The sequence below is a fragment of the Chrysemys picta genome, chromosome 11 (assembly GCF_011386835.1).
Source record: "Chrysemys picta bellii isolate R12L10 chromosome 11, ASM1138683v2, whole genome shotgun sequence".
Taxonomy (NCBI): domain Eukaryota; kingdom Metazoa; phylum Chordata; order Testudines; family Emydidae; genus Chrysemys; species Chrysemys picta.
The window spans coordinates 10,532,190-10,557,018 of record NC_088801.1 but is presented as its reverse complement, the minus strand read 5'-3'; the positions used below and the strand labels follow the sequence as shown (position 1 = coordinate 10,557,018).

The following is a 24,829-nucleotide window of genomic DNA, read 5'->3' as shown; positions in this document are numbered from 1 at the left end:
CGCATAGAGTTTATCGGGGCAGTCCTGGACGCTTCATCGGCCAGAGCCTCCTTCCCACCGGACAGGTTCGAGACCCTGAAGGGGCTCATTGACACGGTCACAAGGTTTCCAGTGACAACAGCCAGACTGTGCCTCCAGCTCTTGGGTCACATGTCGGCGTGCACTTATGTGGTCCATCACGCCAGACTCAGGAGGAGGCCCCTCCAGCGATGGTTGGCCTTGGAGTTTTCCCAAGCCAGGGACAGGATGGACAAAGTCCTCACAGTACCTGAGCCAGTGATTACCTCCCTACGATGGTGCTCCTCCCGAGAAACATGCTCCAAGGCGTTCCGTTCAGGGGCAGGGCCCCGTCGCTGGAGCTGGTGTCCGACGTATTGGACCTGGGATGGGGAGCCCATGTGGGGAACGTTCAGACCCAAGGTCTGTGGTTGGCTCAGGATCTGACTCTCCATATAAATGTCAAGGAGCTCAGGGCAGTACGGCTGGCATGCATGGCCTTCCGCTCGCACCTGGAGGGCTGGGTGGTCAGGGTCCTCACGAACAACATAGCCTCAATGTCCTACATCAACAGGCAAGGCGGGGCCCGATCCTCTGCCATGAAGCTCTCAGGCTGTGAGATTTTTGTATAGCCCACGACATCTGCATACAGGTCTTCCATCTGCCGGGCGGGGTGGATCGTTTGAGCAGGGACTTCTCCTCTCAGCCCGAGTTGTCTCTCTACCCAGACTTTTCCAAGTGTGGGGAACTCCCCAGGTGGACCTGTTCATGACTCGGCAGAACCGTCGCTGCCCCCGATTCTGCTCGGGAGTGGGGAGGGACTGGAACAGGGCACTATCTCCTATGCCTTCCTCCTGTCCTGGTCAGGCCAGTTTCTCTATGCCTTTCCCCTGTTCCCACTGATCGGCAAGATCCTGGAAAAGATAAAGATGGACAAGGCCCAGGTCCTTCTGATTGCGAAGGCATGGCCCAGGCAGCAGTGGTATGGGACACTCCCGGACCTGGTGGTCGCCCTGCCATGGCCAGCGGCTCTCCAACTGGATCACCTCATGCATCCGTACCTGTTATGACCTGGCGGGAATCCCAATTGTGAAGGCGCACTCAACTCAGGTTCAGGGCTCATCGGCTGCCTTTTTGGCCTATATCCCCATTCAGGACATTTGTAGGGCTGCCACTTGGTCTTCAGTTCACACATTCATCTTGCACTATGCAATCGTCTCCCAGACCAGGGATGATGCCAGGTTCAGCAGGGCTGTGCTCCGTCCCGAGAATTTGTGAACTCCTACCCACCTCCAACAGATATAGCTTGGAATCACCTATTATGGAATACACATGAGAAATCATTCGAAGAAGAAAAGACAGTTACTTTTTCCATAACTGGTGTTCTTCGAGATGTGTTGCTCATGTCTATTCCTCATCCCGCCCTCCTTCACATTTGTCGGAGTTGTCTGGCAAGAAGGAACTGAGGGTGGGGGGAGCACGCAGTACCCCTTATACCGCGCCATGGAGGTGCCACTCCAGGGGTCGCTGGGGCACTCCCTTATGGGTACTGCTAGGGGAAAAACTTCCAGCACCGGTGCACGTGGCAAGCATGCACACCTATTGTGGAATAGACATGAGCAACACATCTATTGTTGATGGGGGGGGATTCTTTATCAGAGGGATAGCTCGGTGGTTTGAGTATTGGCCTGCTAAACCCAGGGTTGTGAGTTCAATCCTTGAGGGGGCCACCTAGGGATCTGGGGCAAAAATCAGTACTTGGTCTTGCTAGTGAAGGCAGGGGGCTAGACTCGATGACCTTTTGAGGTCCCTTCCAGTTCTATGAGATAGGTATATCTCCATATTATCTCGAAGAACACCAGTTACGGAAAAGGGAACTGTCTTTTTTGGTCTTTGGAAAATGATTTCAGTATATGTGTCTGGCCTAGTGATCTGGATCCTGCTGGGATGAGCCCCTTTCTCACTGGAATAGCTTTTCAAGTACACTATTGACTTTCTCCTCCAATCATTCAGCTCTGAAAATGTAACCACCACTTATCCTGCTGTCACAAAGTGCTGCAAAACTGTTTTTAAATGTCACAACAGATTTCTTCAGTTTGAAGGTGCTAATCAGATGCCCGCCTCCATGTCCATTAGTAATCTCTGATTTGCAGGAGGCCAGTGTATTTGCTAGAATTAAGCATTTTGGGAGGGGACTGGACCCATTTTAGGGGTAAGTCTGTTCTTGGTGCAGCTGGGCTGCTGCTTCACTCACAGCTATGACAAAATGAATGCAATACAAAATAGACCCCTCAGGCTGACTTTCTGCACCCTCCACAGCTCTGAGTTTATTGGAATAGCTCTTCCAGCTGAAGGAACTATGCACACACAGCAGGAAGATATAGCTCAGTCCCATCCGTTCCAGCATGGGGCTCCAGAGCAGCAATAGTTCCTGGAGTAGTATGGCTGCCACCAACATGTACCATCAAGGTAAGTGACAAAACTCCCAACAAACCAGTGTGACAGCTACTAGCCAGTTTCAGGCTTTAGCATGATTTTCATAGACAACGTGTGGAAACATTTAATTTGGTTCCTTAAGGGTTAATACACACTGTTGCACTTACGATAGTTGTTATCCAAGAATGACTTCATTCAATTATCCCTCTTTGGCAGTGGAGACCTTACTGTTCTTGGCAGCTTTCTGAAGGAATCATAACATAATGCATACTTTTGTGTTTCCCCTTTGGACATTCAGAGCCACGTTTTAGCAAAAGTTCTTGGTTGCAACGTATTCAGAAATGTTTTGCTATGGATTTGGGAGCAGAACATCATTTAAAAGAGAGAAGTTTGCTGATGTCATGGGGGAGTCTGAGCCTTTGAAGGTATTGAAAATAGCACAGAGCAACCCCCTTAAGGACGCAGGAAGTTCGGAATAGAATCCAGCATGGAAGAGACCTGCATTGCCTACAGCAACATCCAGTCTAGCAGCATGTACTAAAGCGCAATGGCTGAGAAAAGCATGCACTGAAAGTCCACGTTGCAGCTGTGCACATCTCAGCAACTGAACTGTGTTGGAGTATGGCTATAGATGTAGACCGTGATATAGAATGTGCAGTCGCTCATAGGGGAGATTGAGCATCAGCCAAATCATAACAAGTAACACATCCAGAGCAGGGGTGGGCAAACTACGGCCCGGCAGACATTTTAATCCGGCCCACGCGCTCCCGCCAGCTTGCCCCACTCCGTGCAGCTCCTGGAAGTAAAGACATGTTCCCCCTCTGGCTCCTATCCATAGGGGCAGCCAGGGGCTCTGCATGCTGCCCCCACTCCAAGCGCCACCCCCGCAGCTCCCATTGGCTGGGAACAGCAGCCACTGGGAACTGCAGGGGTGGCACCTGCGGATGGGGCAGCGCGCAGAGCTGCCAGGCCACACCTCTGCATAGGAGCCGGAGGGGGACATGCCACTGCTTCTGGGAGCTGCTTGAGGTAAGCGCCACCCGGAGCCTGCACCCCTGACCCCCTCCCATGCCACAACCCCCTGCTCCAGCCCTGACCCCCTTGGTCCCACCCCAGAGCACCCTCCTGCACCCCCAACCCCCCACCCCAGAGCCCGCATCCCCAGCTGGAGCCCTCACCCCCCACTGCACCCCAACCTCCAATCATGAGCATTCATGGCCCACCATACAATTTCCATACCCAGATGTGGCCCTCGGGCCAAAATGTTTGCCCACTCTGTGTGGAAATAGTGGATTCCCCTAGACCTATCTGCAATAGAAACAACAGATGTAAGGGATTTCTTGAATGGTCTGATTCAGTCCAAGTAAAAGGCCAACACACTCTTAACACCTATTATATGGAAGGTAGCTTCCTCTGTAGACTGATGCAGCTTAAGGAAAGAAAACTGGAAGGTGAAAAGTCTGGTTAATATGAAATTCAGAAGAAATTTTAGGTAAAAAATTTGGATGGGGTCATACCTTCTCCTTGGAGAACACATTAAATGGAGGGCCTGCTATTAGAGTCTCCATCTCCCCAACCCTCTGAGCAGAAGTGATGGCCACCAAAAAGGCCATCCTCATAGACAAATATAACAATGAGCATGTAGTGGCTCAAAATGCTGTTTCATGAGATGGTTAAGAACAAGGTTGAGATCCCAAAGTGGAGTAGGATCTCTAATTTGTGGAAAAAGATTCATAAAAGAGCTTTCAGAAACCTCACTGTGGTCAGATGTGCAAAAATTGAGAAACCTTCTACTGGTGAGTGGAAAGCTGTTACTGACACTAAATGAACCTTGATGGAACTCAAGAGACCCGATGTTTTCAATTCCAACAGTTAATCCAAGATTGTGAAAGAGATGACTGGATAGTTGAAAGATGATGGTGGTTACATCAAAGATGATATCTTCTCCACTTCTGGAGGTAAGCAAATATTGTAGATTCCTTCCTGCTATTTAACAGCACATGTTGTTCTTCCAATGAACAAGATGCCTCTAGACCAGAGAACCACTGAAGAGCCATTCTTGGAGTTGTAGAATGTTCAGATTGGGGTGAAGTGTTCAACAAGCATTCTGAGACAACAGTTGAGAACGGATTGGGAGCCGCCACAGAGGATGAGAGATGAATCTGATGAGGTAAAGGAAACCAAACTTGTCTTGGCCAAGTTGGTGCAATCAAAAAGACCCTGACTTGGTCCTGCTTGATCTTGTTGAGAACCTTTATAAGCAAGGGAGTTGTTGTATACACTTAAAAAGATCCTTGGGCCATGTAATGAGAAAGGTGTCTCCTAGACATTGGGGATCGAGTCCTTCTTTGGAACCGAATTTTCTGCACCTTGTGTTGGCTGCAGTGGCAAAAAGGGCAACCTTTGGAAACCCCTCAGCTATGAATATTTTGTTGAGGACTTGCAAGGCCAACTCCCATTTGTGATTTAGGGAGAAATGTTTGCTGAGATAGTCTGCCATGGTGTTTTGTATACCTGGGAGATAAGAAGCCAAAGTGACTATCTGGTTGGCTATCCACCAATTCCAGAGCTTTACCACTTTGGTGTAGAGTGAGGAGGAATGTGCTCCTCCTGGATGATTGATATAATCCATGCAAGCTATGTTGTCTGTCATGATCTTGATTGATTGGGGAAGAAAGTGGAGGCAAGTATTTCTGACTGTCCTTGGCTCCTGCAGATTGATGGGCAAGTGGATTGTGTTGTGACCATTTGCCGTGGGCTGTGTGAGGAAAAATGTGCTCCCCATTCCAAGAGGGAAGCATCCAGTGTTATGACTGTAAGGGGATTCTGGGTGCTATGCATACACATAATAAGAAACAACCTTTGCCCGCTCCCAAAAGCATACAACCTAAATAGACAAAACAAAGGGTGGGAGAAAGGAGGTGTTGTTATCCTCATTTTATAGCTGGGGAGCTGAGATTAAATGACCCCTCAAAGTCACACACAGAGTCCATGGCAGAACTAAGAACTGAACTCATACCTCTTGAGTCCCAAGCCAATGTCTCAGCCACAAGACCAGTCTTCCTCTCAGGTAGTGCTATTGAGATTTTTGGGTGAACAAAACTGTATTCAGTAAAAAACAATTCTATTGACACACAACCTTATAGTGAAAAAAAAATCAACACAATACTAACTGGTAAGCAACACTATCAATGTGTAATTCCACGGTTTTATTAGTCAATAGGCCTATACTGTTACCAAGCATCCACAAGGAAATGGATTGCCTATAACCCAGTGGCTACAACACTCATCATCTGCCAAACACACACACTCTCCTCCTCTTCAAATTCTTCCTTCTTTTTTCTCATCAATAATTCTCACCTATCTCACTCCTCTTCTGAACTAAAACAGCAGTGCTTGATCCAAAACCCACTGAAGTTAACAGAAGTCTTTCTATTGCTTTGAGATCAGTCCCTATGATGGGGCATACTCCCCACACTGGCCCTGAGGGGACTGAATTAGGCCAAGTGGGATCAATCCAGCCAGCTAGGTTGAAAATGGGGGAAACAAACTGGAGGAAGCTAATTAGAAGAAGGCTCAACTGTGAGGGAACAGACAGGACTTAAATAAAGTCAGGAAATTAGAAGCAGAGGATGCTGCAGGGAGGTAGTCTGCAGTCCTTCCCTGGGAGAAGGGAGTTGAGAGGCTGGCAAACCCAGAGGAGTGGGAAGAGCCAGGAGGTGAGGAAGGGGCTCAGGGAAAGGCAGCATTATGCAGGAGAGAATCACACTTTGGCTGCTGTTTAGAGGGTCCCTGAGCCAGAAATCGGAGTAGAGGGCAGGCTTGGGCTCCCCTACCAGCCCGAGGGAGTGGCACCTGGGTCAGTGAATTGGAGGACTGCCTGAGAATGTTGGTAAGCAGGGACTTTGATACACATTTTCTCCCAAGAAGGGGAAACCACACCGTGACCTGGCCAGAAGGCTGAGCCATGAAGAAGATGCTGCGGATCCTGGAGACTGGGGCTGTGGGGAGAGAGAAAGACAGAGTGCAGAGCGTCGGCTGTGCAGGGGGTGCCCCCTGTGGTGAGTACAGCACCCATCGGAGTCCCTTATAAGGTCTTAGTTGAATCAAACTAAACTTCTTTTCAAAGCAATGTCTTTGAGAATGTTTCAATGTTGATATGACACCCAAAATTAATATTTATTTACATTTTCCAAGTTACTGCAAAATACTGGCAAGAAACATGAGTAACCATTTTAATGTCAAACAAGCAGTATGGAAAATAACACACCTCCACAGTAAGATTCCAGTTTTAAAAGAAATTAAGTGGCAGCTATGTTATGTTTACAAGTGTACAGTGGTTTAAACTCTATTTAAAAAAAATAAAAATATATCACATCAGAATATCGCATAAAAAAGTAGAATATGCCCTAAAATAAAAACCAGTTTTAAAAATTGCAAAAGTAAAATGCATACAAACTCCAGTAAAACTGAACAGTCTTACAATCTGAGGATAGTTTACAAATCCATACCCATACACACACACAAACCCTCTTATGTTTCTATATGTTTACAAGTCAAAAGAAAACCAACTGTGACACATTATTAAAAGCCAATATTTCCATCACATATACTTGTTTCTAAAATATACAGTTGAAGACGAACATTGTAGACGTGATGGGTACTTTTGTTGTTAAAGCACAGGACTGGGAGTCAGGACTTGCTCTGACAAACTATGAGATCTTGGGGAAATCACTTAACCTCTTCGTGCCTCAGTTTCCTCGGCTGTAAAATGGATATAATATTTCCCTACCTCACTAAGGTGTTGTGATGCTGAAATTGCTGTTTGTAAGGCGTTTCGAGATCCTCTGATGGAAGGCACTAGCTCTAGAACTGCAAAATACTGTTAATATGAGGTGTTCCTATATATTCTTCAGGCTTTTATTAAAGTGACTTTTTATTGAGAACATAGAGTCCGATACTGTGGAGTTACTGAGCTCTCTTTGAAGTCATCAGGAGTTCAGAGCACACAGCATTATTGGGATCAGATCCCCATATATGGCATATAAGTGTATATTTCCATACATGGAGGGAGGGATAGCTCAGTGGTTTGAGCATTGGCCTGCTAAACCCAGGGTTGTAAGTTCAATCCTTGAGGGGGCCACCTAGGGATCTGGGACAAAATCAGTACTTGATCCTGCTAGTGAAGGCAGGGGGCTGGACTCGATGACTTTTCAAGGTCCCTTCCAGTTCTAGGAGATAGGATATCTCCATGAATTTATTTATTTATTATTTATTGTAGGGCAAGCAGAATTTTAACCCAGTGAAAATCCTGCTCAGAGACAGGGGGCCAAATTCAGAGGCAATGCTTTACATTTGGCTAAGCAACATACAGGAAGGTACACTTAGTTAAAGAGTTTGGGATAATCAGAGAGCTGTTAGTGAAATTTTGCTGGGTTTCCATTTAATGATATGAACATAGAGCCCCATGAGGCAAATTCTTGCAACGTGAGAGAGCTCACTATGCTTCTTGCCAAGGGCACTGTAACATGACTCATCAATTTTCAAGAAGCTTCTCTAATTCTTTTTAAAATGTCTTTGTCTCTTTCCTGACCCATACATTTGACACAGATTTAAACCCAAGGTAGTTGTATTAAGTTCATAGGCAATTAGAACAAATGAGGACAATATCAAAGGGCAATCCGAATTTCAAAACCAATTCAAAGGTCAGTTAAATAACCAATGGGTATGACAAGCAGCTCTTAAAAGGTGATTTTGCAGTAGAAGAGCCTATGAAATATAGGCACTGCTGATGCGTAGCTTAAGATAGAGTGGCTTTAAAACCAGATGACCCACTCACTCTCTGACACCCACCCACCCATCATTCTCTAAGATCATCGATTCACGGTACACCATCTTCTCCAATCAGTTTGCTTTTCCTGAGGTTACCCATCCTGTCAGAGGCAGTTCTAAATGTATGGAAATATACACTTATATGCCATATATGGGGATCTGATCCCAATCAGGACTCCCAGTCCTGTGCTTTAACAACAAAAGTACCCATCACGTCTACATACGGACCATCTACAAAGGAAAATAATTTATTTTGACTTTTACATATGGTGGAACTAAGGTTAGAGGGAATGCCACAATCTAGGGGGAAAGCTCTGAATAAGAACAAGTGTTCTGAATAAGAACAGGTGAAAGTCATCCATGAAAATCCAATACTCATTATGAAATAGTGAAAAAATTCACTGAAGCAACATAAAGAAAGTATGAGAGAGTAGGCAAGTGAGGAACACAGGGAAGACAAAACAAATTTATGTTTACTCTCCTGTACGCAAGGTCAATTACTGTCTTCTAAACAAACATCTCAAGGATGACTGCCGAATGGAAGCTTTAACAATTAACCCAGCAATCATATTTCCTGAAGTGTTATGAACACACAACACCTGTGCAGGGAGTGAGGAAGAAATACTGATGCAATAAATTATGTGTTTATAAATTATTTCCAGGTCCAAAATGGAAAAAAATCAGGCAAGCTTTTCAGAAGTGATTTGGTTTTGGGGGCTTTGATTTGTGGGTGCCCATCTTGAGACACCTTAATGACTTCCAGGGGAGAGTGCCAAGCGCTTTCTGAAAATCAGGCCCTTTAAGAGGTCTCAAGTTGGGTTACCAAAAATGGAGACACCCCATATCACCAGTCACTTATGGAAACCTGGGCCATTGCATCCATTCACCATCTCTTCTGGACCAATATCTACCACAGTGTTGCTACAGATATTTTCTGCAATGTTGTTTTCTTTTAATGAGTATTAAGCTGTAGTGTTCACTTTGCTTAGAACCTGTATGCAAATCTAGTAAAAAAAGAACAAGTGTGCAGTGATGTGGGATCATGGAATTCAGAAGAAATTTATGTCAGAATGCACGGTCCCAGACATAGCAGTGATCCAAGATTAAAACAGGAATCAAAACATCTGCACAAATACTTACTTTTGCTTGTTAAAACTTCAAATAAAGATGAATTTCCCCCTTTATTTATTATTGTTTCATCTGCCTTAAAATGCCAACTGTAAATGCTGTAAGCAGACTGACAGGTTTTGATTTCACTGTGGCCTCTGTATCCTCCACAAATGTTACTTAACAGCAATACTCCTTCATGAGTCAAAATAGATATTTCTACACCTCCTAAAATAAGGAACTTAAGTGAGGCTTTTTCATGTTTTATGGATGCTGGGAGAGCACCACTGCCCAAAATATGAACCAGCATCTCATCAATAAGAGCATCGACTTGCTAAAGACAGACAAATAAGGTTGATCAGAGTGATGTGGGTATTGTTATAATTTCAGAGTTTTCCTCTTTATGATAGCAAGGGTCCTTGACTCTGGTCCCCATCATTGGAAGTTTTTGAGAACAGGTTGGACAAACACTTATCAGGGATAGTCTAGGTTTACTTGGTCCTGCCCCAGCGCAGGGGGTTGGACTAGATGACCTCTTATGGTCTCTTCCAGCCCTACATTTCTATGATTCTACTATATCAGGGATCGGCAACGTTCGACACGCAGCTTGCCAGGGTGCTTACCCTGGCGGGCCAGGCCAGTTTTATTTACCTGCTGATGCGGCAGGTTTGGCCGATCGCGGCTCCCCCTGGCCGCGGTTCGCCGTCCCGGGCCAATGGCAGCGGGAAGCCACGGCCAGCACATCGCTCGCCCGCGCCGCTTCTCGCCGCCCCCATTGGCCTGGGACGGCGAACCGTGGCCAGTGGGGGCCGCGATCGGCCGAACCTGCCGCCTCAGCAGGTAAATAAAACTGGCCCGGCCTGCCAGGGTGCTTACCCTGGCGAGCCACGTGCCGAACATTGCCGACCCCGTACTATATCCTGGACCCATTGAAGATAATGGCAAAATTCCCATTCATTTTAATGGGGTGAGCTTTTAGCCCTATGTGATTTGTGCAACTGCCATTTGAGAGAGAGAGAGAGTACACTGGTACTTTACAAAATTTAACACAATGATATTCAACACAAAATTCTAATGACACCAGCTATACACACTGTACATCCATCCATCAATGGTGTTATGAATTTCTGGCATTTTCACACCAACATAGTAGTTAACCTGCCAAACAATTACAGTGAATTATATTTAGATTCTAACCAATCTAATAAAACATACAAAAACAGCATCTAAAACCAATTGTTTGCCACAAAGTAGTCAACATTTTTCTCTTAAGTTTAAAAAAATGACAATGAGAAATAGCAGATTTATTAATAAATTGCTACTCTCACAGCTTTATAGGATGTCAAAAGCCCTAGGATAAAACATCTAATCCCTATTCATATATCAGTCAATTCTCACAAATCTCGTATCGTTCCCCCTTTTTGGTAAAAGCCAATATACACACACAGATCAACTTTTTTCTTCTTTTTACAATGTAAGACTATGTATTCACTCTTTGCTTAGTCCAAATGTTCTCCATAAACACACACTCCAGGTAATACAGCTCCTTCAAGATATCCCTTTCTTACATGCAACAATGCATTTGGTAAATTCCCAAGTTTCCAAGATAGCAGTTACTACATGGAAACTTGTATTAGCATTACTATGTTTCTGTTTTCCCAACAGAGTTACCACAAAATAATGCTCATTATTTGGAAGTTACTTTGCAATTCACACATGTCACTACTGTACAGAAGACTGCACAAGGGACAGTGTCCGGCCTGGCTGGGATGATTTAGTTGGGAATTGGTCCTGCTTTGAGCAGGGGGTTGGACTAGATGACCTCTTGAGGTCCCTTCCAACCCTGATATTCTATGATTCTATAACACAAAATGCAGCATGATTGTCCATATTCTAGTGGCTTTGCACATATCAGGGCTAGGAAAAATTGCTCTTCTGGATTTCTACAGGAAGTAACTCAGAGTCAAGAGGGGACAGGGAATATTGTCTTTTCTCAGAGTATTTTCCTGTTAAAATCAATTACAGTTATGGTCAGAAGTGTTTGATATCAATCAATGTCAGTACTCACTGAAAATTAGAGGGACAATTAAAACTAAGTTGCTCTTCCAAAAACTGATGTGCTTTTTTACTGCTAAATAATAAATATGAAATATTTTACATTTCATTTCTGAATCTTTTCTGGGACTACTCAATATTAATATATAAGCAATATTTAAACCCCTCCCATTGTCTCTTTCAGTGAGACCTGATTAACCAAGATAACTTTTACCTTTACAAAGTCAAAAATACTAACAGGTAGCCTGCTCTGGTAATCGTTAGTCAGGCAAACTCTCATTGGCTTCGGCTGGATTTCTACCTGAGTAAGGGCTGCTGGCTTGGATTCAGTAGGGGAGAATGCTTTTTGTGTAGTCAAATGAAGATTGAGCTATTTTATAGATCATGTCAAAGTGCATTCTAACTCTAACAAAGCCACAATATTTTATATTTCCCCCATCCTCTGTCCTTCAACACATTCTCCCCCACCTGCCACCCAAAGATATGTTGATCTGATGAAGTCCTCAAGTCTGAAAATTCATTTCTATTTATCATAAATAAATAAATTAATGGAGATCTCCCATCTCCTAGAACTGGAAGGGACCTTGAAAGGTCATCAAGTCCAGCCTCCTGCCTTCACTAGCAGGACCAAGTACTGATTTTGCCCCAGATCCCTAAGTGGCCCCCTCAAGGATTGAACTCACAACCCTGGGTTTAGCAGGCCAATGCTCAAACCACTGAGCTATCCCTCCCCCCTCATAGCAGCAGACTCTTACCTATGGGAGAACTTCTTTATATAATTGGGATCTGCTCCTGTAGTTCTTCCTCAGGCAAAAGCTCCATCAGGCTCAAATGGGAATGCTAGTTGAATAAGGACTGTAAAGTGGTGGCTTTTGCTAAATATAGTAGAACATAACCAAGAAAGCTGGATGGTTAACACCTTTGTACCAATCAACTGGTGAAGACAGTAAAAGGATATGTCCAACTGTACTTTGCCAGTTTTCTTCAGCAGCTTGAACATGCTGATTAAATTTATTTAGGATATCTCAATACAGATAGCTCCACTGTCTGACTAGTGCCTTTCAAGGAATAACTCTGATCTTGTAATAGCTGATGTAGCCAATAAACAAGGTCACAACATCCCATACTTGCTATGGTAAATATGCCCATTTCACTGAAAACAATAAAAGCAGATGATGTGAAATAACTGATTTCATTTTACTGCATGAATACAATTTTGAATTTAAAATGTCAATAAAATATTCGCTCTCTACAGAGAACAGACAGAACAAATGGATACATAGCTGAAGGGTAGTGCACAGTTCAGCTTTTATTTTTTTGAGTTACAGTGGCTGTATTACTCAGGAGTGGCAGAGCAGAGCCCCTCACAGGAGTGGAGTGCGTTTGATTCAGATTTCTCACTGAAGCAGAACATCACATGCCAACGCCCTCAAACATGTATATATCCCTCTATATCAAACAGCTACATTAAGAAAAGACATTCACCCAGTGAAATAAAACTCATGTCACAGTTGGTATATGCGTACACCTTCATTCACTGAAATTATAGCTTAAGTTCAAACAGTGGCATACCACCATCCAAAGACATAATTTTTAAATAAACCTATAAACACACGCTACATACAATATTTATATATTATATAATTATATACAACATATAAATATTACACACACACATCTGTACATATATACATGTGCGCACACACACACACACACATTACACAGAGTACAGGAACATACTCAGAATGGAAATGCCGTAAATATTTTTGAAATGAATTATAAGAATTCAGAAATTACTAATCAGTTTAAAATTGTGTTAAAAAACTACTCAAAGTCTCTTAAGTATCTCTGTTCAAGTAAGGGCCAGACTGACCACAATTTTCTGCTTGGCACAGTACTTCCCAGGTTATTTCAAAATTCATGGACTCACGAAACAAAATATTCCACATGATGTGTCACTTCGCTGCTAACAAGGGCACCTCACAAAGTCCAAAGACATTTCAGAAAAATGCCACTTTTAAAGAACTGGATATTTAAAAAACATTACTTAGTACCCATAATTGTAAACTAATCTTAAAAACACACATGCACTACAGCCCAAACCCCAAAACCTACTAAAACTAACCTTACTGGGGATTCGGCCCTACACACCTACATTATTTAGTGGCATGAAATTGGGGTTCACAGAATTCACTGGAGATGAAAGAGAAGTATAGTGGTGGCCATTACATCATCAACATTTATCAACAGAGACATCTGAGATACCATTGTTCTTTCCTATTCTAAGCATATGGAAAAACTGCAGAATTTCAGTGCTACTGTCAGCTAAGGTGACTTTTAGTGGCAACTACTGTGTAACTAAAACTGCACTCATCATTCAGTGCACACTTGTTCTGGAGTGAAAGTTAAAGATTTCTAACAACAGTGCAAGGACTGCTAAGATTAGTCAATATGGTTGAAAACTCAGGTACCAAAGTCTTACCAGAAATGGCTTTATTAGAACATAATGTAGTGCAGCAAAACCATATCATTTTAGCTTATGTGTTTGCTGGCCTTTTAATATTTAAATGTGTTACCTATTTAAGTTATAGATTTTTTTTAAAAAAGGTTATTCACTATTCGTATTCTGATAGAAGATGGAAAGATTACTGGTACCTTGGCATCTCTTTAAGTGGTTTGAATTGGCACAGAAAATCTGTACACTTAATAGCTGCAAGTATTGTTTTTTAAATAACATATCACAGTTCTGACTTTAGAATATACACATCAGATATAGTCCACTTGTGTATTTTAGGATACTCTTATTCCCAACTGAAGTACCACACTGTTTCTCAAGTCAGTAATAAAGATCAAGTCAAGAGATGTTTTAAAAAAATATCTTCTTAGTCTGGTAAAACCACATTTAAAATTTTGTAGTTTCTTTGCTTTTTCCGCCATACAACCGTGCAATTCCAAGCAATTTGCAGAATGCCATATCGATTTCCAGTCTCTCTCAAAACTCTGTCAGTTCTGTGCTATTAAACTGAGACAACGACATCAAGATAAAGTCTATCATAGGATTCCCTGAAGCAAAGAATAAGGAGTAGGCTGAGCAAACATGATCCTGGGAGGCACCAGTTGAACCAGGACAACTCTGTAAAACAAAACAAAAAATGCAGTTTCAGAAGTTCATATAACATCTCCACCGTCAAAGCAATCAGGACTTAAATACTGGAAACGAAAAGTTTAACTGATGGCTTTGAGCTAGCTCTGCTCTAATAGCAAAACAGTAACACTGCATGGGATTGACAGGTGGATGAAATATTTTATGAGATGTTATGGATTTCTTTTTTTAAAACCTCAATACCATTAATTTAATAACTTATTCATTCACCTTTCATAGATTCTAAGGCCAAAAGACACCATTATGATCATCTAGTCAGACCTGCGGTATAACATAAGCCACAGAACTTCCCCAAAATAACTCCTAGAACAGAACTTTTAGAAAAATATGAGGAGGTTACTTACTTGTACATGGAGGTTCTTTGAGATGTGTAGTTCCTATCTGTATTCCACTGAGAGTTATACGCATGGGCCATGCACCCGGAGCTGGAAAGTTTCAAAGTAGTAGTGTCCATTGGTCTGCGCATGCGCCCTTGCTCTGCCTCATGGTTTTGACCAACGTGATAAAGGGTGGGGCACACTGATTGCACCTTCAGTTCCTTTTCCACTGCAAATCGAATAGATCCCCAGCAGAGGGGAAGGAGGGCAGGATTGGAATACAGACAGGGACAACACACCTCAAAGAACCTCCAGTTACAGGTAACTGGAAGTTCGCTTCTTCTTCGAGTGAAGGTCCCTATTGTATTCCACTGAGGGTGACTGACAAGCAGTATCTAGTTGGGAGGGTGCAAGGAAGAAGATGGCATTGTGGAACGGAGAACAGCTGCACCGAATGAGGCACGCATCGCAGAGTCTTGCACTAGGGCATAATGGGTAGAAAAGATATGTGCTGAACTCCATGTGGCTGCCCTACATATGTCAGTTGGAGCCAAGTGAGTCTCAGGAGAATGCTCAGGAACATGACCCGAAGGCAGCAAGTCCAAAGCTGGGGAGTGGGGTCTCTGATGAGGTGATGCACCAGGAGATGTGGGACCTCACCTCATCTATGTCAAACAGCTCATGAGGACCAAGAGCTGACTTGAGCTTCCCTAGTTTCAGTGGCATGCACTCCACAGACAGAGCCGGGGCCAGAACCAGGGCCAGAATGGAGGATTGCCTCTGAACCAATGATTCCCGTGACTTTGGGAGTATTGATCCGGAAGGGGTATGCAGTTCGGTAACTGGGATCAGAGGATCCAAGGTTCTATGTGACTTTTTGTTGCGTTTACATGCCATGGAATGCGCCACTTCTCCATGGTTAGAACCCATGGAGAATGCAGCATCCTTCATGGGTCTTGAGGAAGACTTACTGTCATGCTTATGCACGTTTCCTTGCCTCACGGCTAGGCCCCGGCACGGGGTCCGTAGTGCTGGTACCAGCGGAACCGGACTGGAATGCCACAGTAGGAGGTGCGCTCCTTGATACTCAGGTCAATATACAGGGAGAGAGGGGTTCCCCAGCCTGGATCCAACCGCGGCCTCATGGCGACAGCTGTGAGGTGTTTCTTGAGATGGAGAGCCTGGCCTTCCTGCGTATGGGCAGGAAGGAGAGACAGATACTGCACCTGGATGCGACATGGGCTTCGCCAAGCAGCAAAGACAGTGTTGGTGCTAGTCCCTGATGGGAAATGAGCAAGGGCAGGAAGTGCAGATCTTGAACCCTGGCATCTTCGACATAATCCAGTACCCAGGTGTGGGTGCTGATGGGGAAGAGGGCAGGAAACCGGCAAAAACGGCATCCCAAAATCCTAAACTACCACTAAAACTATTACAAAAATAACAAAACACTAACTATACAAGAATAAAACAGTCTTTTCTCCTGAAATTAGGAAAGAGACAAGAGAACAGAAGGGGCTCTGAGTCCGACCATGCGGTGGTGAGAAGGAACTGAGGCTGTGGTCGGTCTGCCTGACCCTTTATCACTTCAGTCGAAACCACGAGGTGGAGCAAGGGCACCTGTGGACCAGTGGATTTTGAAAAGCTCTGGCTCCGAGTGCATGCGTATAACCCTGAGTGGAATACTATAGGGACCATCACTCAAAGAACCAATATTGATTTAAAAACAGTCAGTGATGGAGAATTCACTATGACCCTTGGTAAATTGTTCCAATGGTTAATTACGCTCACTGTTAAAAATGTATGCCTTATTTCCAGTCTGAATTTGTGTGGCTTTAACTTCCAGCCATTGGATCATGTTATGCTTTTCTCTGCTACACTGAAGAGGCCATTATTAAATATTTGTTCCCCATGTAGATACTTATAGACTGTAATCAAGTCACCTCATAACCTTCTCCTTGTTAAGCTAAATGGATTGAGCTCCTTGAGTTTATCGCTATAAAGCATGTTTTCTAATCCTTTAATCATTCTCATGGCTCTCCTCTGAACCCTCTCCAATTTATCAACATCTTTCTTGAACTGTGGAAACCAGAACTGGACACAGTACTCCAGCAGTGGTCACAGCAGTGCCAAATACAGAGTTAAAATAACCTCTCTACTCCTACTAAAGATTCTCTTGTTTGTACAGCCCAAGATCGCATTTGCTCTCTGGGCCACATCACACTGGGAGCTCATGTTCAGCTTATCCACCATGACATGATCCATCATATCTTTTTGAGAGTCACTGCTTCCTAGAACAGAGACCCCCCTCCCCCCCCCATCCCTCCAAGTATGGCCTACATTCTTTGTTCCTAGATGTATACGTTTACATTTAGCCATATTACAACACATATTATTTGCTTCCGCCCAGTTTACCAAGTGATCCAGATTGCTCTGAATCAGTGATCTCTGTCCTCTTCATTATTTGCCACTCCCACAATTTTTGAGTCATCTGCAAACTTTTTCAGTGATGACAGTAGGGAAAAGAAAATCAACCTTAAATAGCAGTCTTATTGTTTCGTAGGACTTGTCTACACAAACGATTACATACACCATGGAAAACTGCCATAGTCTAACTATTCACATACACCATGGTGACACGTTAACCATTAATTAGAGCACTTTGATCTAGTCCTTTCTGAAACAGAACTAGCTCAAAGTGCTCTAGCAAACTGTTAACACATGGCAGGATATACCCAGCTAGAGCTGGATAGTTTCACACCCTATCATGCCATGGTCTGGTTGTTAGTGTACCCAAGCCCTTAGATTTCTACTGGCTAAAATATGGAAAGGATAATAAACAGCACTTTGATTATGCATTAGTTCAGCTATACAGTTTGGACATGGAAAGATAGTTTCTCAACAGAAACTTTTCTGCAGTAAAACTATCCAAGTTATAAAGGTCCCAGAACAAACTCTCAAGAGACCTCTTTGTAACCATTAAATGTAATGGGTAAGAGCTCTTAAGAGCGTGTGTCTTGTAGGTTTGAAGAATCCTCCCCATTAATCAATATTTAATTATTAGTTTAGCCATTTTAATCAGAAAGCAAAGGCATAGCAATTCCTTTTGTTTTAGTATTTTGTTTCTGACATAAGTTACTGAAGAAGCATCAGTTTTACTGGAGATGGTCTTTTGCCTCATTCAATATTTCTACAGAATTCTAAATGCTCTCTTAAGGTTTAGTAATCATATTAAAGGCTCCAGCAATGCTGCTTAGTTTAATCCATAATTCATATGGCTAAAGGTAAAGCACAATGTGTGTTCTGGAATTCAAAAACACAACATCAGAAAGCTCGAGAAACCAAACCCCAGAAAATGGCAGTACAAACCCCACCCCCTAAAAACCCTGTCTCTATTATTGTAGTAAACTTAGACGTGCCCCAGTAAAACTCTTCGCTGGTTTAAGTAGGACTGCTGTATGCCCAGAAGTTATCAGAAACATGCCTCTCTAACATTTTCCTCAGAAAACTATACTTGTGCTTAACTAGACTGAATATAATCTAAACCAAACATCTAAAAAGGCTGAGAATTTTATGACCTATTTTAAACTTTCTCTTTTTGTACTACAAAAATCAGTAGAGCACTAGTCAATTCATGCTAACACATCATAAAAAGTCCAAAGTTTTAAAAAAATAGAACACTGAAGAAAACATGAAACAATATGCAGAGACTGGGCTTTTGATACTAGAATACAGTGCTAAGAAGTTAGATAAGGGATTCTAAAGTCTTAAATCTCACATTCTAATAATCTGGATCAGAATCTTCAGTCTACTAGAAAACTCTAAGGACTGGCTCCCCAATAGCCTTGATAATTGGGACACTAATATCAGAATATGAGGAGAGGGGAGACATCAGAATGAAAACTAGTGACTGATCATATGATTTGAAAGTGAGACAGAGAGGCCTAGAATTCTACTGCATTTCAGTTGGAATGATAGTAAAAGATGTATGAAAATCAAAGGAGAAAAGACTGATTTTAAAAAGGAAGCATTTTTATTACAAAATCATTTTCCATTTTCAATGGATTTTTGTTTTGGTAACATAGCCAGTAATTTAATCAAATGGACATTGATCAACCCTTAGAGATCAGATAAATGATCACACTTTTAATAATTTGAGACACTGCATCATTGAGAATGCATTATCTTGAAGATGACAGTGTAACTCAATGCTTCTTCCTTTGGCAAAAAAGACTACAGCTTATGCTTTACCATGTTTGCATTCACGTGTATTTATTGACATTCTTTATGGAAAAAAGTACTAGAGTATTCTAAATAATGGTCCAAAACTGTGATTTATCCAACATGTTACTGCCATGTTTTGAGGTATTACTGTAGAATACTATAATAATTATTTTTAGTAAAATGACCTCAGACCCATTGATTTGGTACAATGTACTATATCCTAACACTCAATGGAAAATGAATTCATAACACTGGACTTTCACTCTCATTTAGAAGTACACTGAAAATATTTCAAATTTGTTTTCTTTCATCTTGCCAACTCATTTGTGAATATTGGAAACAATCGTATTTGTGTTAAATCAGTTCACATCCACTACTATTCTCAATATAGATTTGATTAAATCATTGCAATTTGAAAGAGTTTCCTAAACAAACATCAAATCACTTTTAACTGGTAGATACAGGCCCATGTTTGAAAAACTGGCTTTTAATTTCCAGGCCACAAATGATAGTTTAAATTTCTATCATCTTGCACCTACAAAATAATAGTTAGAAGGTAGAATGAATGTACAGTTATTCCTTTTCACAATTAATTGTAGGTAGAAAACCAGAGACTATGCTGAGACATCTGAGTCTGGCCAATAATTTAATATTTTTAATTTCAAAATACAGTTTACTGTGAAGTTTACCACTTTCCTCTTGGCTGGGAACATTTTAATTAAGAGATGTCTTGACAATTAAACTTAGAATTCATATAAGGTTTTATATTTACAAAGTAAACTACAAACATTTTGGTTGAAAGTATTCTTCTTGTACCAAGAAAGAAAAATTAACCTTGCTGATTTCTACATATAAAAATAGCAATTTGTAACTTTAAAAAGAAGAATTAGTGAGGTTGCAGGGTTTTATTCTAAACTTATCTAGATTTTCATATTGTTACCAGAGTAACTTGTATCTAAATGCAAATATAACCTGCAAGATATACCACTCAAAATTACAAGGACACATTATGTGAGCAAATAAATAATACACAAGAGATGAAAATAATAAAGGATCTATAAAGCATTTGTCGGAAATATCAACACAAAGGACTACCTTAGCATATTAGACCACTACACATCATCTATTGCCGTATTCTGACTCAGAGCAGTGGCCAATATCTTGTGAAGGTAACTCTCTCCCACCATCAATAATTCACCCAACCAGGTGTTCAATGATAAACATTGCGGGGACGGAGGGGAAATTCTTTTCTGCCCACCACCGGCGAGCAGTTTATACCCTGAAGCATGAGATTGGATTAGCTTTATTGTTATTTTATCTAGCATAGCTACAAATGTTATTAATGTCCAGAACATTATCCAGTTCTTTGTAAAAATCCAGCCATCATGTTTATCTCAATAGCTTCCTGCTGCGGTGAGTTCTATGCAAAGTCTGGATATCTGTTTTCTAACTAAAGGATTTCATTCTTCGATTGGCATGCATGTAAAGACAAACAATTACAGGCCTTTTCTCCCACTGATGTGCAGAAGATTTATGCACAGAATTAGCATTAATGGGAGTTTGGTATGTAAATCCTCCTCCCACTGGTGCCAAAATAGACCTCTTATAGAATGTCTTCACAGAGAATTACATTTAGTAAATAGCTCATATTTCTTACCTGTATGGTAAAATGTGAGAAAAAACAAAAGCACTCCCATAAACATGTTACTCAAAAAGGTGACAACACCACACGTAATTCCTTCTGGAACAGGGTAGAACGTCTCCACAAAAAGCTCAAAGAATATAGGTATGCTACTATTCAGGAATACTCCGAGCAAGATACAGGATGTGTATAGTGTAGCTACAACAAAAAACAAAAACAGTGGGTTAGTTTCATAGTAGCATTTTGCTATCATATTTCAAACAAAAGATGCCCAGGATATTCATGCTTAAGTAACTGGAAGACAAAGGAGAATCAGACCTATTTTTACCTCTGTGCATCATATAGTGTATAATGTCTCTCTGTTAGCAGTCAGCATTTATTTTTGGTTTGATCATTTCAGCAATTTTTATTTGAATACCAACTGAATTCCTGAAGATACACTGAGTGATTTGGAGTATATTTGCCAAATATCAGAAAACAGAAAACATTGGAAAAAATATTTATGCAAAGAGACATCTAGGTTGAGTTACCTCCAAAGTGAACAATAACTGTTTTATACTCAATTAGAGCAGAAACAATTACTTAACTGAATCAGAAATGAACTGGAAATTAACATTTTGACTCTCAGTTCCAAAGGTCAGAACTAATTTTTGTTTTCACTTTCCAGACAAATACTACTAATGATCTACCAGATACCAAGGCACTGCAGGATTAGCCTCTTGTTCAGTGGTTTTCAAACTTTTGTACTGGTGACCCCTTTCACATAGCAAGCCTCTGAGTGAGAACCCCCCTTATAAATTAAAACACTGTTTTGTATATTTAGCACCATTATAAATGCTGGAAGCAAAACAGGGTTTGGGGTGGAGGCAGACAGCTCACGACCCCCCATGTAATAACCTCACAACCCCTTGAGGGGCCCTGACCTCCAGTTTGAGAAAGCCTGCTCTAGTTGAAAGAGTAGGTTATTAGTCATTGCAGGACTCTGATTTTTCATCCCGGATGCATAATATTAGAACATGGCAATTTCTTTAATTGGCTGGGGTATTTTGTTCTGTGACTTCTGATGTCACCGCACTTCTTCCAGTTTCATGCTAGTATAGATATTTTAGCTAGGAAATCTAGATTTTCTAAAGCTATGCAGAAATAAAACATTTTTCTTTTCATTCAGTAACTCTAAGGATCCAAATCAAGAAAGCACTGATTTCAATGGGACTTAGTCGTGTTTAAGAGCAGTCCTGAATAATGATGGTTTTCTGAACTGGAGCCTCAGTGACATGAAGAGACCTATCAAAGGAAAAGCAAATATGTAAGGGAAAGAATTAGCTAGAAGAAATATTGAGACTGAAAAGAACAAATAAAATGTCTAGAATATTTCTTGGCGGTTCTGTAAGAGCTCCGGTGATATGAAAAGAAACATCCTTGGGATGCAAAAAGTCACCCAATTGCTAGGAAAAGATTTCAAATTTTAAAGTATCTTTACCCTGTGCTGTAGCAGAAGGATGATATATGAAAACTGAAACTATACTACATTAAAAAATCCATCATGGAAAGTGGAGAATTGAGAAAGCTGTACTTCATCTTAAATTAACCATTGCTCAATTTCTCAGCTGAGAAGTTGTTAGTAAGCAGGAGACTTGGCTTAAAAAAATTCACCATTTGTCAAAATATGAGGTATAATGAAAGGCAGAAAACAAGGCCTTAGGAGATACAGTAGAAATGCCTATTCATCAGCTCAATCATTTGATGCGGTTCTGCCAAAACACAGACACGTTTTGGCAGAACACAAATTCCAGGGATTTTGCCTGGAAAAGGAGAAGGAGGAGGGGAGCAGAAAAAGCTGCCAGGAATATGATATAGTGGCAAAACTTTGGAAGGGGACTGATCAGGCTGGCCTCTATATGTTTTTAAAAGGCCTGGATGTCACTGTCTCTCTCTCTCTCTCAGAAACCGTAAAAGCTTTTCCAGCTCCTGTAAATTCTTTTATAACCAGCTGGAGGATGAAAGTCAGAGGAACTGTTCCAAGATAAGTTCAGAGTTCTCAAAGAGTGAGAACAAAATTTAGTATCCTGACGCCAACAGGCTCTTGTATCTGAAATTGAATGAGTAATTCCGCTGCCATGATATCCACAGAATCTGCTGCAAGCTCTCATTGATATTTTGAAGTTAGTAAATCTCTCGCACAAGTCCTGGTTCCATCCAGTAGCACAGACTCTTGCTTTAATCCCTGTTAAATAAGCAGCCATCAATGATTCAGTTTTCTAATTTGTAGCTAACTATTTTAATCTTTTTTGATACCAGCAAAAAGGGATCTGGTGGTGGCTTTTAAAGCTGCAATATCAGAATAGAAACCAACAGGTCTTTTCTCCCCCAAAAATTCAGCTGGATAAATCTATCGACACCTATTTAGAATTAAAGTGAGATTCTCTAGTACTTTCCAAAGGGAAAATATATAAGGAACTAGTAACTATTGGGAAGAACTTCAGATGGCGAAAATACATTAACCATACCGTTTTTGAGAAATTTTGCCCCAAATTTTAAATACTTGTAATTTAGCCAACCAGTTCTCATGAACTTTGAGAACTGTGTTCCTACAGTGCAGCTTGTTCTACACTACACACTTACTTCAGTCTAACTATGTCACTCAGGGATGTGAAAAATCCACACCTTGAGTGACATAGTTATACCAACTTTAACACGGACCCCCAGCCCTCCTGTGTAGACAGCACTATGTTGGCAGGAGAGCTTCTCCTGCTGACATTACTACTGCCTCTCACTGAAGTGGAGCTATTAAGCTGATGGGAGAGCTCTCTCCTGACGGCTTAGAGCATCCTCACCAGACACACTATAGTGGTGCAGCTGCGCCAATGTAAATTTGTAATGTAGACCTGCCCTAAATCTCAAACAACTCTCAGATGGAAAAGAAATCAATCATTGCTAACTGAATAGTGAGCACCAGTGTTGAACACTAAGGCACAAGCTACATGACTTGGGAGGCTCTAATATAATCAGGTTTGCTCCAGGACAAGCTGTACATCTCCAGCAGAGGACCGAATGAGTTTGCTATAGTGAGTTCCTATGAAATTACAAAAGGTCCTAATGCGGATTCTGCTGGAGAAAAGGATGGCATGGTAAAGTAACTAAGATAGTCCCTGAGTTTGGAGGCAAAAAGCTTCAGCTCCTCTCATAAGCACCTGGTGAGATGGAGTTGTCTACAGAATTTTCCAAATAGCACCTTCTTATTCAACTAATCTAGATCCTGTATGTTTTCCAAGTCACTTTTGTTTGCTTTAGTGACAAACACACATTTTTATATTACAGTGAGCAATGCAGAGTCAGCATGTCACCTTGAAAGACATTTACCCTCAATCACCACAGCATTAGCCAAGATACTGGTGTATTTCATTATCAGAGTAGATAGCATTGCATTTTCCTATTCCAGTGGCCTATCTAAGTAGGAACTTACGTGGCCCTCATTGCAGCAGTAACTGTAGGGAAATGCTGCAGTATTTCAACATGCCATCATTTGGTATCTCTGAAAATTATAAGTACTTTAATGCTGGCAACCACCACATAGAAGTGCAAAGTGGATTCTTCTCTGCCTCATTCACCCAATACCAAAAAGTGTCAGCTGTACTGACTTCAGAATCTTTACTGCTGTGAAAAATAGTTATAGATAAGACTGCGAGTCTGTCATGGAGGTCACAGAAGTCATGGATTCTGTGACTTTCCGGGACTTCCAGGACTTCTGCAGCGGCCAGTGCGGCTGGCCTGGGGGCCACCTGAGCAGCTCAGGCGCACTGACCACTGCTGGGCCAGTCTCAGGCCACCGCACCCCTTTCCCCCCAGCAGGAGTTTGGGCATGGGAGGGGGCTCAGGACTGATGCAAGGGGTTGGGCTTGGGGTGTGGGAGGGGGTGAGGGCGCTGGGTGGCATTTACTGCGGGTGGGGGGACAGGCTCCTAGGCAGAGGCGTGGCCAGGCAGCTCTGCGCACTGCCTCTGCCTGCAGGCACTGCCCCCGCAGCTACTATTGGCTGCAGTTCCTGGCCAATGGGAGCTGC

At 42.1% G+C, this 24,829-nt stretch overlaps 1 protein-coding gene across 3 annotated transcripts in view; it reads right to left on the bottom strand.

The window, feature by feature from the left end:
• Positions 1 to 24,829, bottom strand: part of SLC49A4 (solute carrier family 49 member 4) — a 163,074-nt gene that overhangs the window by 17,140 nt on the left and 121,105 nt on the right. For 2 of the 3 annotated variants that reach the window (XM_042843086.2, XM_005279896.5), the window contains 2 exons: positions 20,786 to 20,968; positions 6,655 to 14,560 (listed from right to left, as the gene is read on the bottom strand). In XM_042843086.2, the coding sequence (XP_042699020.2) occupies positions 14,445 to 14,560; positions 20,786 to 20,968 (299 nt within the window). In that variant the 3' untranslated portion in view covers positions 6,655 to 14,444. Of the gene's footprint in view, positions 1 to 6,654; positions 14,561 to 20,785; positions 20,969 to 24,829 lie in introns of those variants that run through there. The other variant, XM_065561496.1, reaches the window with a different exon arrangement.